The sequence below is a fragment of the Bicyclus anynana genome, chromosome 13, assembly GCF_947172395.1.
Source record: "Bicyclus anynana chromosome 13, ilBicAnyn1.1, whole genome shotgun sequence".
In the NCBI taxonomy this organism is placed as follows: domain Eukaryota; kingdom Metazoa; phylum Arthropoda; class Insecta; order Lepidoptera; family Nymphalidae; genus Bicyclus; species Bicyclus anynana.
Window position 1 is genome coordinate 5,726,669 of NC_069095.1, and position 13,756 is coordinate 5,740,424.

The 13,756-nt window shown below is 34.9% G+C and overlaps 2 protein-coding genes across 3 annotated transcripts; both read left to right on the plus strand.

The window, feature by feature from the left end:
* The first annotated feature begins 567 nt into the window (after positions 1-567).
* On the plus strand, positions 568-7,670 carry LOC112046019 (ribonuclease H2 subunit A). Of its 2 annotated transcripts, none has more exons than XM_024082466.2 (5): positions 568-1,031; positions 1,708-1,937; positions 3,189-3,332; positions 5,556-5,703; positions 7,109-7,670. In XM_024082466.2, the coding sequence occupies exons 1-5, from the start codon at positions 887-889 to the stop codon at positions 7,372-7,374; spliced, it is 933 nt and encodes a 310-aa protein (XP_023938234.2). In that variant the 5' UTR covers positions 568-886; the 3' UTR covers positions 7,375-7,670. The 2 variants fall into 2 exon arrangements, with proteins under 2 accessions (XP_023938234.2, XP_052740953.1); XM_052884993.1 differs by having other exon boundaries at positions 568-865.
* A 151-nt stretch (positions 7,671-7,821) lies between these two features.
* Positions 7,822-13,342, plus strand: LOC112045982 (uncharacterized). Its single transcript, XM_024082411.2, is given in 4 exon segments — positions 7,822-10,177; positions 10,179-10,969; positions 11,850-11,985; positions 13,160-13,342. Coding segments are annotated over 4 exon segments (1,032 nt in total). The 5' UTR covers positions 7,822-10,106; the 3' UTR covers positions 13,194-13,342.
* Positions 13,343-13,756: the final 414 nt, after the last annotated feature.

Here is a 13,756-nt window from a genome sequence, read left to right on the forward strand (position 1 = left end):
ATGCCACGGTAACGTTTGGTGTTACAAATGTTATAAGTAAAATCTCAAATTGCGAATTAATGTAGGTATAGAATTCGAACTGTTTAATTAAAAGTAGATATTTGGCAACTACTTACATCACTATCTAGTCCCGACGTAAGCATGATGATGATTGTGACTTGTATGGTAATTATCCGAATTTCTACTATGATTTTAACAATCTGATAAAACTATCAATATTAATTGATTGCTCTGTAATGACAGATCTTTGTGCATTAGTAGAAATGTAGTGCAACCGATGCTGCCATACAGCGAGCTTCTATGTTCCATCTATAATAAATGTATACTCATATAAGTCATACTCCGCACTAAACTATCTGTCCTTTGATGCTAGAAGAAGGTGGAAGGAGGGTGTAATTGGTCTTAAAAAGATATTTTTTTTATGTAAAAAAATGTTACAGTTTAAGCCTATTTGGGCTCCAAAGTCTAGAATTTAGCAAAACTAAATATTAAAAAAAATACTGTCAGTTGTCACTGTCATTCCAATAATCATTTGCCACTGTCATGACTCATACTTATTATACTCTTTGTTGTTGATCATCTTTGAATTTGAATTTTGAATGATGTTTTGAATGTTTTGGTTTTGCTTATTTGACGTGCTTTTGACTTTTGCGCTTTGGAGGGAACTGTGAAGTGTTTGTGTGGACCAAAGAAATATATAATATATTATTCCAAGAGGTGTGGACTAAGAAAGAGTTTTTCAATCCATACAACTACAACAAAAAGTTTTCAGTAGAGAAGTTAAACCAACGTGTATTTATGGGAGTCCAAAGTTATAAAAAAATACCAAGATTTTTATCGTCCTACGTCTAGTCGTCTACTAAAGGTGGATTTTATTTTATTTAGTATGAACTCATTACAATCTTTGGAAGAAAACATTAAAGCAAATAACAATTTCACGAAATTTATAATCAATTCGGAGGTGCCCGATATATGTAAATCAGAGGCATGTATGCTTGGAGTTGATGAGGCAGGTCGTGGGCCAGTACTAGGTGAGATTCCTATTAATATTATGAATAGAACATATACAACATGAATCATGATAGAATCCTGCTTAAATTACCTAATATAACTCCCTGCAAGGTTGACAACATGCAGCCTTCTTTCTAACTTTAACAACCTTTTGATACTAACTTACACTACTTTTATAAGACAAATTGATTACTAATAATAAACTTAAACTAGTGAGAAACCAGTTCAATGCACCAAATCTGCTAAACAAAGTTAAGGGCACCTATAGTAGATACCCTCGTAAGGCTTAACTACTTGTACCATAATGCACCAGAACAGTCTTTGGCGCCCATTCTACGAAGCCTAGGCTATGTAAATTATATAACACACTAAGTTGAACTGTAGATAACAACATAGATTATTTACATTATCTTAAAAAATAAGCATGTAGTGACTGCTTTATTAATAAACTCGTACAGATTCTTATGTTTATATTTTTGTGGACCAAATCACACTAAATATTTTAAAGACGAAAGTTTGTGTGTAAGTGTGTGTTTGTTCCTCCTTTGCATTGCAGCTATTGAAGCAATTTGGCTGAAATTTAGAATGGACATAGATTTTACTCTGGATTAACTTTAATTCCAGAAAATCTATTCCACACGCGGATGAAGTTGTGGTCCGCTAGTAAATAAATAAATGACTTTCTCTTTTGTGTAGGTCCAATGGTGTATGGTGTTGCATATTGTCCACTAAGCCAAAAGGAAGTACTGCAATCTCTTGGATGTGCTGACTCGAAAGCTTTGACTGAAGAAAAACGTGATGACATTTTACTGCGAATGCTTACAGAAGAAAAGGCTTGCAACAATGTTGGATGGATTGCTGAAGTCATATCACCTAATTACATCTCCAACTCAATGTATAGAAGAGCAAAACACTCCTTGAATGAGGTACTTGTCTTATAAATTAAAATATTTCTGTGTATTCGTATGTTTTGAAAATCTGTAAAAGACATCATCCACTTTGGTCCAAAAATGAATGTATGGTCAAAAGTGCTATATTATGTTAGTAATGTTCTGTCTAAAGATTTACTACTACGCTGAAGTTTAAGAACTCTTGTCCTTACTAAAAGATAAGCAAATCACTGTCTCATTCCTACACTGGTATGGCAAGCAGACCACACACGACCACCCCGGTCAAGCTCCAGTGACAGACTGTCCCAAATCCCAATTGTCCCATGCCCCCACTACCAATGTACATGAGATAGTGTATGTAGTATTGTAGTTATCTATTTAGTAGACACAAACACTACAATCACTATATGTAATTTTATTTAAGTTAAAAATACAGTGTAAACTCTATATAATGACACTAAAGGGACTGTACATTTTATGGCGTTATAGAAAGGTGTTGTTAAATGGAAAGAAGAAAAATGTATGAGTAACTTATTTGTCAATACACGGTGATGTAATGTAATGGATTTTACACTATATGTATATCTTTCTTTATCCTTAAGAGAAAAGTCTCTAAGTATTCTTTCACTTTCTTGACTTTACATATATATCCTATCTTATTACATGTATGTACAAGCCCAAAAATATTACTTAAAAATGCTGATAATGTTAATTATTTACTGCCACTATCACAACAATATTACAATGTATGCCACAACATACATAAGAGACGTAAGCTATCCAGCTAAGCCCATTATTTAGCCCATAAATTATGTAAAATATGTAATATAAAATGTGCTCAAAAAGTAGAGGAATGAAACATTAATTTTTTTGATTTCTGGAAATATGTAGTATTTATTAGATATACAAATGCTTAAACTTTCATCATCATCATCAACCCATATTTTTCTCATTGTATAGCACAAATCTGCTCTCAGAATGAGAGGGGTTAGGCCTTAGTCCACCATGTTGGCCTAAAATTGGATTGGCAGACTTCACACACCTAGAGAATTAAGAAAACTCTCAGTTATGTAGGTTTCCTCACAATGTTTTTCCTTTACAGTTTGAGACATGTGATATTTAATTTCTTAAAATACACATAACTGAAAAGTTGGAGATGTATGCCGCAGACCAGATTCAGAATGTACATCTTATTATCATTTATCATGTCTCTTTATATTCCCAAAATGTACTTCATAAGATAAAGGTCACTATTTTATTAAAAATTTGTATTGGCATGCATTACAGGTTTCAATGAATTCAGCAATAAGTTTGATCAAGAAAGTAATAGAAGAAGGAGCAAATATAGCTGAAGTTTATGTGGACACTGTTGGACCGCCTGAGAAGTATCAGGCAAAGTTGAGCGATATCTTTCCTGGTATAAAAATTACTGTAAGTTTCATAATAATAATAATAATAATAAGCTTTATTTTTCCCATTTAGATAGTACTTAACAATATCTTAAAACTATTCTAAGTAATCTATATATTTATCTAAATAATTAATTTATGTACTAGTTAATAATGGGCCCCTTCGGGTATAAGCCTCCTCCATCTTTTTCCAATTGGCCCTTTCTTTTGTGAGTTCCATCCAACCTTGGCCAGCCACTGCGGTAATGTCATCTACCCACCTTCCTATAGGCCTTCCTACCTTCCTTTTACCAAGTGGACCTTTCCAGTAGGTAATTTTCTTAGTCCACCGTTTGTCCTTTAGCCTGCCAAGGTGGCCTGCCCATCTCCACTTAAGTCTTTGTGCATGGTCCAGAGCATCTGTGAGATTAGTTTTTTTCCTAATAATCATACTGTTTATTTTGTTAAGTTAAGTTTCATACTTACTAATATTATAAAGAGGTAAAGTTTGTGAGGTTGTAGGGGTAATTTATAAAATTTTATTTCAATTTAATTTATGTTCAAATGCAATTTCCGTAGCTTTATAAACACCAATAATTGTTGTCTTTATCCTTTAGAGGCACCTGACAGCTGTTATTTGTTAACACTAGAATCGCCGCCATCACAGTTTTGGAATGAAAAATTCTTTTACTGTTTGGAAGCTATTGGCCACATATTTCATCTCCTTATTCCGAAGACAACGGAAACTATGCGGGTGATAGAATGGTTTTAGGTACATTACCTAGAACCACCGTTGGGCTACTTTTATCCCACCTGTATCTATAACTATAATTCGATATTAAATCATCAACATAAATATATAATAAATTCATCATAGATAACTTAGCAGTACAACAGAGTATCACTGTTATACGTTTATCTCTTAACACTGCGAGTTCAACCCAATCGAGTTGGGCCTAGCAGGTTAAGGGTCATGTGGCGAGGATCACCACCTCCAAATTGACCACTTAATTGACAATGTTAACGATACTTCTATTATTGAGGATTATCATCATAGATAATGATGTTGATGATGATGCTAATTAATAAATAAAACTTTCTATAATCACTTATGATGTTTATACAGGAAGAAATTTTTTCAAGTACGGATATTTTTATATTTTGTACATAAACAAAATTTAATGAACACGTATTTTTTCTTTTTTTTTTTAACTCAACAATAACAAAGTTATCGTTAGCTAAAGTTTAAACATTTAAACAGAATTTGAGGGTCACACTATCGCTGTACTAAGTAATAGCACAGTAATAGGCAACTACAAAATCAGCTGGTAGGTACTAGGTTAGCGAGCGCCCGCGCCGAGGGCCGTTGACCTTTCTACGTTTATTTTTGTACCTATTATTTTTTATAATAATTAAAGGTCGTCACTTTTGAGTTGAGTATCGATTTTCCCTTCATACTTTATTGGGCTTAGGACCATCAATAATGCGTAGTAATAATAAAAATTATAAACTTTCGATTGGAATAATGAAATACAAATGATGATTATTATTACGCAAACTTTTGCATTAAAGGATGATTCGACTTAAATGCGCAAGCGACGGCAGATTGTCTGTCACTGGTCGCCCATCGGCAATTCGGCAGGCGTCCTCAGGGATTTTTCGATCCCCTCACCCCTGCCACCCCCGTCAGCCGAAGCCGAAGCGATATGACTACTGCCGGTATTTCTTTGTCGGCGTCTTACAAAGTGCCGCCAGCAGTTGCGCAGTTTGTTTGGGAATGTGTCCATTATTTTGTTATTTCTGAGACATAAATTGAAAAAAAAAATTACATAAAATGTATCGAACTGTTTGTAGATTTATGTTCTATTAATGATACAGAACCACGAAAAAAAATGTCCGCACTAAAGTCCGAATCACCCTGTATTTTCCTAAAACAGCAAAATAAATTATTATTATACCTCAAAGTGTGGATTTTGCTTATTTAAAGTACTAAATAATTCTGTAATAAATTTAGGTAAAATCAATTTTTATATTAAGAATGATTTTTAGTTTGGTTTGATGAAACAAACAGCATAAATAAGGTTTGTGACAACTGAAATTTCAAAAGTGACTGACAAAAGGAACCGGAAATAGAAATGACATAATTCTACGGAATTAAAAAATAGACTATAGTATAGATTACATCTCACAGATTTTGTATTACTTTACGGTCCAATTTAAAATAAAAAAAAATTAAATGACAAAATTTCACGCTTCTTTTTTACAGGTAGCAAAAAAGGCTGACTCAATCTACCCTATAGTATCGGCGGCCAGTATCGTGGCTAAAGTGACCAGGGATCATGCGCTCAAAGTGTGGCAGTTCCAGGAAGGACTACAGATGGATCACACGCAGTTCGGCAGCGGATATCCAGGAGGTTAGTTTCATATCTGTGCTTCTACCTTGACGATCTGATCTGTTAAAGTCAAAGTTTAAATTAATTTATTCTAAGTTTACTAGCTTTTTTGAGACCTTACATGTGATCAATGACATATCTCATGCAGACAACGAATGTCGCTTGTTAGGCCTACAGATAATACATATCTTTTGGTGATAAGTAAAGTGGAAAACTTAAAAAACTATATACAATGAGTCCTATAGTAAAGCCATACTCAATGTGCACAGAAACAATGAAGGTAGAAAAAGCATGTCATTCGATACTTATTTATTTTAAGCTATGGATTGTTTCTTTTAATTAACTAATTGTTATTAATCAAATTTATTTTCATTAATTTAAGAACAAGTTAATTATAACTAGTGAAATAACTAGTAATTTATACTCACATTTTCTATTTATTCGTTGGTAAATTCTGCACATGAAGTATGGCTTTAGTAGGTATAGGTTGTAGGATGGGCTAAATAATATTTGATTTTTAAAAAGTTGACTTACTTGTCAACCAATCGCGGCAGAATTGAAATATCGGTCTCTCTTTCGTTCCAACTCAAAGAAAGAGCATATTTTGAGACTGCACAGCTATCTATCGTCCCAAAATAATTCGTGATGAGCATGCTATAGCGTGGCACGTTCGTTCGTAACATTCCCTATAGTCTGCGGGCGCCGGGAACGGGTAGCGATGACAGCAAAAAGTTGACCGCTACACAGAATATCCTGTACAACATAACTTGATATTATAATATCCAAGTATGTTTATTATAGATTAACAATTTAATTAAATATTACAATATAATAATCATGGGCGGATTAAAAAGTTTTATTTGTTGTATAACATATTGAAATAAGGGTTCCGTTTTTGTACACATATTTACGTACCCTAAAAAGATACAAATAAAGAAAAAAAAAGGGGTGGGGTAGGGTAGGGTATGACCGTTTAGACTTCTTCTAAGCTTTTACACACTTCCCAATCCCTTGCAGATTCTTAGGGCATTAATAGTGCTCTGTAATTGAAATGGTTGTAGAGTAAGATCATCCATTTTCGTAAAGCATGTAAAGTCATTGAGTTTGTTGTAGGCTCTTCTCGGACCAAGGCGCGTTTGGAACCCTCGTAACTTTATTTTTAAGTTTTCGTCTATTATTACCACCTTTCGATTAAATTAAATTTTACATATACCTGACCTTTCAAAAGTGCTTGTTAACTAAGCCTAATTGAAATAAAAGAATTTTGAATTTTTGAATTTGTCCTCATCTGATCTCTCACCATTAATAAAAGAAACACTTAACATTTCATAACCTCAGGACTCGAATCTTGCACCACATGAACAATATAAACTGGCTTGGTCCAATGTGGCATTTAAAATGTCGGTAATTGTATAATATTTTTTAGATCCGCTAACAAAGAAATTTATAAGAGAACAAATAGACCATGTATTCGGATACCCCTCACTTGTGAGATTCAGTTGGTCCACCGCAGAGCTGATGCTTCAAGAAAAGGCAGCTAAGTGCACATTCGAAGAAGTAGATGATGAAGGCAAGAAGAAACCAAATACCAAATCGATAAGCACATTTTTCTCACCTAAAAACGAGAAGAAAAGAAAGAGGCACAAGTTTTTCGAGGAAAGACATTTGACTGTGGATAATGCTTTTGAATAGTATTTTGTAAATTGACTGACGCTCGAATTTATACCATTTATAATTTCCATACAATTAAACGTTTTTACAGTTTTATGTTTGCATTACATGAATGGTTCGACCATTCCCGTAATGCAAACAATACAAAAAATAAATCCAATTGATCAAGCGGTTCTCGAATTTTAATGAGCCTAAAAAAATTCAATTTATTTAAATATGTAAAAGAATTTCACAGTACTTTATGTTAGTAAAATATCTATTGCATGTTTATTATTATTTTTTTCAGACATCAACTAAAATAAATATTGTAAACATTATGATTGCTAAAGTGTTTTATTTAATGCAGTCAGATGGTCTGTATACGTATAATCAACGATATTTTGTACTATAGACATATTACGTGCCTACAAAATCACCGCAAAATTGAGCCAAATTTAGCTATTCCACCGAGAGAACACAATTTTCATTTTTGTATATTTTGGTATTATTTGTTTAAATAACTTTCGTTGTTGACTATGCGACTCAATAAAATGCGGTAATTTAGCCACTTTGTTCCCTTCAGTTTTGACGCGCTAGTGACATATATTTAATACTAGCGGACCCGGTCAAGCTTCGCTTTGACTTATGTGCACTTCTTCCCTATCCCTACTCTAACCCTACCCTACCCCTCCCTACCCCTACTTCTTCTGCTTGACTCTTAAACATTTGTATGAGAAATAGAAAACGGTTGTTTTTATGGTTTTCCCGGCAATTATTCTTTACCTTCTCTAAACCTCCACGATCATTTCAAGACCAAGATGAGATAAATCCGCTCAGCCGTTCTCGAGTTTTAGCGAGACTAACGAACAGCAATACATTTATATATTAAGCGTAGATAAATTCTTTGCGTATAATCTATTCCAAGATAGCCCATTACTATCTTAAATTGCAGTTTGCATCGTCACCTAACATCAGTAGGCCATTGTCAACAAATAGCAAATATTACTCACTCTGTCGTCCCAACGTAACGAAAGAGTGAGTGATATTTCGAACCTGGTGCTATTGGTCGACATGTACCATTCTCTTGTCTCGATGTATGTCGTATCGTAGTGCATATCTTAGACATACAGGTGAGACTGCAAGTCAAGGGTTGTTAGAAAAGATATCACAGAAAAATAAGCAACTTAAACGAGTTACTCATGTAAGGAGCTTGCACATTACTATTTACTACAGGTGCAGCATACGTACAATAGATGCAGCATACGTACAATAGATGCCGTATACTTAGTAATGATGCAGCTTTCTGTGCCGTTTAGAAGCAACACTATGTGACAGAAGGAGCTTGTATACAACATAGTGCCGGCTAGAAGCGTAATAGTGTGATCTCAGAATACAGAAAACCACTGTGGTTTTCTGTATTCTGAGAGTGTGATTTGCTACGTATTTTAAGTATGGCGCACTAGAATTTTTTTCACAGTTTACATTCGTAATAAATGATCAAAGGGATATCCTACAGAGACAATTCATTGATGGACTTGCAAATTCAGTTTATACAACAACTCACTCACAATGTTGATTAACTCACAGTGAAATTGCATTGAGCAGTAGAAATCTGCTTTTAAATGCATTGTATGCTGTTGTCGTATCTTACAATATACATATATTCATTTTCATTTTGGTACATTTCCAACTCGGATTTTTATGTTGCGAAATTCTTTTTCATTTTGGCTTCAATATGATTTCTTTCAATACAATAGATACTCATACGTGTTTGGTAAAAGTGTAGAAGAGGATCTGAATTAAAACAACTATGTATGTCTCACTTTGCTATGTTTAAAAAAAATTGCCTGGCATAAATTAAAATCTTTTTGTTCTTACAAGAGTATATTGATAGGTGTGCATTAATTGTTATAATAGTTTCACATGCATTGATAATTCCTAGTAAAATTAAAAATCCTTTGTATTTATACTTTCGTATCTATGACTCGTGCTCAACAGTGAGCCGAATATGGGTTGTTAATGATAATGATGATCTATGCTTTTTAATGTTTATTTATTAATTTTATGAAAAATCGTGTTATTGTTGAGCAAAGGTTTAAATTTTCAATTCTATTATCACGTTTTCTTTCAAGAAATTATTGTATTTATTTTATCTCTCAATAATAAATAATTAATTTTATTGCATTTATAGATATTTAATGCTCAATAAACAGAACAACTTGCTTAAACCGAGGAGTACGTTGAGCAAAATCGTTACATATTATCAAAAATCGGAGAAAATTTTGTAGTAAGAATTTGTGGTCATGACCCTGCTGAATCCGGTACTCGGGGTGTACCATGATTTTCAAACCCTATGCAAAATAAACGAACAAAATAACTTACGTATTAGATGATCTATAAATACTAATTTTATTGCTGATTGTGATCCTATATAATGGCTTAATATTTAATTCAAATATTATTATTAATAAAAAAAGGTTGATTAATGTACAATGTACAAAGAATTCTATGTCGTAATGTTAAGACTATGAAGTACAAGATTCGCTAGAAAACTTTCACAAGCAAATTGCGGTCTATTAAAGATTTCTTTATGCGACGAAAGGCTGTAAGTCATACGTTCATCCAAGAAGGTTAGCATCAGCATTAGCATGCACGGGACGCCGCGCCGCCTACTTACCATGAGCAATGCGGAACACCGGGGTCACTTGGAGAATTTAATTGTGTTCCATTATCATATTTAGGCTCTTTTACGGTAACTCAAAAGTGAAAACTGAATGGGACTCGACGTCGCTAGTCATTCGTCAGCCGAGATCGATGGAGACAACTTCCTCGGTACGGTAGCTCAAGGATATCGAAATGGTGCTTCATCGGTTTTGTGTTGCGGTTGTAGCTGTGGCCGCGTGCGTTTCGGCTATCGTAGGCCCTGCAGCCAATAGTTCCAAGCTCGTGATTGTCACAAAGGCCGATACTTACCTGGACGCGTATTCCAAATCCCGTGTGGACGCTGAAAATGCGAAGGAAAGTGTTGTTATAATAACAGCAAAGGATGGAGAGAAGAAGATATCGAATCGTGATGACAGCTACAATACTGGATACGATTATTCGTCGCCGTCGTATTCCAGCAGCGATAGTTATTCTCCGTCGGGATCGTCGAGTTATTCGAACTATTCTCCGCCTTCAAGTTACGGAACACCAGTGAAATTCGAACCTGAAGTGACGTATAACTCTCCACCGAACACTTATGGACCGCCGTCGTCTAATTACGGACCACCCGCCCCGAGCTATGGGCCACCGTCTCCGAGCTACGGACCGCCTTCTCACTCGTATGGACCTCCAGCTCCGGCTTACGGACCTCCAATCCATAAACCCTTACCTCCAGTTTACGGACCACCAATCAAGCCATCCTACGGAGTTCCGTACACAGCGCCAGGGCTTGGATTCTTGGATAAATTGTCACTGAAATTAGATATTTTGACGATTGCAAAGCTTTTGCTGAAGCTCCTTATATTCAAGAAGATAGTGACTATGATCGCTGTGGTGTGCATGCTACTCGTTATTCCTAAGCTCATTTCCTTCAAGAAAGATAAACATGGTGGTGAAACCGATGAGGATGAACGCATGTTCGGTGCCAGAAATGGTAAGTTATTGTCATAGTAATTATACCTACATAATTATTTCTAAAAACCTTTCGAGTGTAATTCTGTCCACTTTAATAGTAATTTTGGGATGTGACACATGTAAAGTGACCTTGATATTTTTTTGCTTAAAGTTAATACTGGTGTTAATGGACTTGACAATTTAAACAAGTCATTACAAAAACTATTTAGGTATATTACTTATTGTAATTTATAAGTGGGAGTCACTGGTTACAGGTAATTCAGGTCTCGTTGTCTTTGCCTTTCCAGGCTCTTTTTTATTTTAGATTCCATTTAGTTAACTAAAGTACAAAACAGTACTAATCCTTTTTATTATTAAAAATATCCAACAGAGATACCCGATTTCTTGTAGGAGAAATTAGGTTATGTGGGACTTAAACCTCCCCCTCTGTTTAAGAGCCAGTCTAAGAATACACCTCATAGACTTCGTCGTCATCAACCCATATTCGGCTCACTGCTGAGCTCGAGTCTCCTCTCAGAATGAGAGGGGTTAGGCCAATAGTCCACCACGCTGGCCCAATGCGGATTGGCAGACTTCACACACGCAGAGAATTAAGGTAATTCTCTGGTATGCAGGTTTCCTCACGATGTTTTCCTTCACAGATTGAGACACGTGATATTTAATTTCTTAAAATGCACACAACTGAAAAGTTGGAGGTGCATGCCCCAGACCGGATTCGAACCCACACCCTCCGGAATCGGAGGCAGAGGTCATATCCACTGGGCTATCACGGCACCCACGGCATAGACTTAGGGGAAAGAAAACATTTCCTGATTATTCTTACGTATCACATCTTATGCCACTGTTGTCTTCTCAGACCCGCAAAAATTTTCCAATCCTATGAATTTATTATTTTATAGTAGTGGAGTTGACATCAGCCCAGCAATTGTTGGAGCGCGCAATTCACGTTTACGGCCGGCAGAAAAGCGACTGTGGAGTCACGTGTCGCGTGCGCAGAGTCCTGGACGATATCTACGACTTTGAACCCTATTTCAGGTGACATAAGACACAATTTGTATACTTTCTTGAATACCATGTGCCTATTGTTATGCATTGAATAGTTAAACAAATCTTGTGCGCAATCGTTACATGTTTGTTAATCTTGCTCCGAAGTCATAAATCGCGAATAAAAGATATTCACATATAGAACCGTGTCTCGATTTAATTGTCTGTAACATTGGTTTTGTATATAGAAACTAACGTATTTAGATTTTGGCAAAGTTAAAGACAAGGTCAAATTTTTAATTACCCTTCGAGTACGAGTATCTGAGGACTCAGACTCTTGGCCCTTTTATAAAGAGGTAATGTTTGTGGTTTTGTAGGGGATAATCTACTGAAACGATTTTGAAAATTTTTTACCACTACAAAGCCGTGTTATTTGTGAGTGAGAGATATGCTATACTATCATCCCCATATGCTATATACTCAACGAGAACGGGAACAAGTATTATATTTATATGTTTAAGTAATATTTGCAAGTATTATTTGAGTCCCGATAAAGGTTTTTTCTGGCGTTACATTCACCAAAACATCAACCTATACCATTTACTTTGAAGTCTACATAAACATTTCAAAGGGGAATTCCCACCGGCCAATACAACGCCGGCCCAGGGAACCCAGGTATACATCCGGATAAAGTATATGGGGAAGATAATATGATGTATTTAAATAAGGATCTGGTTAAATATTTGGCTGTATAAAAGTACCTATGTTTCTTGAAGAAAAATTATTGTTTTAATCACTCTACTAGCTCAGAATGTTCGCCGGTGTACCAAATCGACGAACATAACGCTACATTATTTTTTACATTATTTTTTTCTTTTACCAAAAAGCTTAACAAACAAGAAAACGAACAAACATACCAAATAAGTCTTCAAATAATGTCGTAAAACCTACGCGATTGATCAAAATTCTTTGCTTGTCCCCCGTTGGGGATAAATTAAAGATGAATTAAAGTTGTCGTAAAAGTTGTAGCAAACTTATAATGAAAGTTATCTATTAAGTTAATAGTTATATATATATAGTAGAATTATCAAAATATTTTTAGATATAAGTAAATTGTCGGGTGGTTAGGGTAGGTCAGGACCGGAGATGGGCATTACCCTTTCATGGTAACCTTCTCATTGTACGTCCGAGTTAAGATGTAAATGTGATGTATACTCTTTTTCAGGTCCGGTCCCTCAGCATCCAACGAGGTATCCTGAATACGTCGACACAGGCGTATTTGTGCCATTTTTTAAGCATTTACAAGTACCTTACTTCCTTAATACGAAGAAGACTAAATTAAACTATTTATTATTTTATTTATTTAATGTAAGTAAGTTATTTCTTAAATAAAATTTTAGTACAATAAGTCTTTTTTTATATTAACTCCTATTAATGCGTAAGTAGGCATTAGTTTTTATTCATGATTATTTATAGTAAGGTATGTATAGTATATTTTATTTTTTAAATTTAAACTATCGTGAGTGTTATTTATTGTTACTAGTTCGAAGAATAATATAACTATACATATATATAATGAATAATATAACTATATTACATATAATTGATTATGAAACACGGCTAAAACTCAAGTGATATAAGGAGAATGCCCGACCAGTTTCGAACCCATACGGGGCCCTTAGTCATGAGCTGGTTCTTGCTACGCGGTTTGGATCGTGCCGCGTTACAAGAACCAGCTCATGACTAATTGCCCCGTATGGATTCGAAACTGGTCGGGCATTCTCCTTATATCACTTGAGTTTTAGCCGTGTTTCATAATCAA

Bases quoted from the DNA above. Each gene is read 5' to 3' on its own strand.
- LOC112046019 (XM_024082466.2), top strand. From the start codon at position 887: ATGAACTCATTACAATCTTTGGAAGAAAACATTAAAGCAAATAACAAT. The intron at 1,032-1,707 runs GTGAGATTCCTA...TCTTTTGTGTAG, and splicing joins AGGTCGTGGGCCAGTACTAG to GTCCAATGGTGTATGGTGTT. The intron at 5,704-7,108 runs GTTAGTTTCATA...AATATTTTTTAG, and splicing joins CGGCAGCGGATATCCAGGAG to ATCCGCTAACAAAGAAATTT.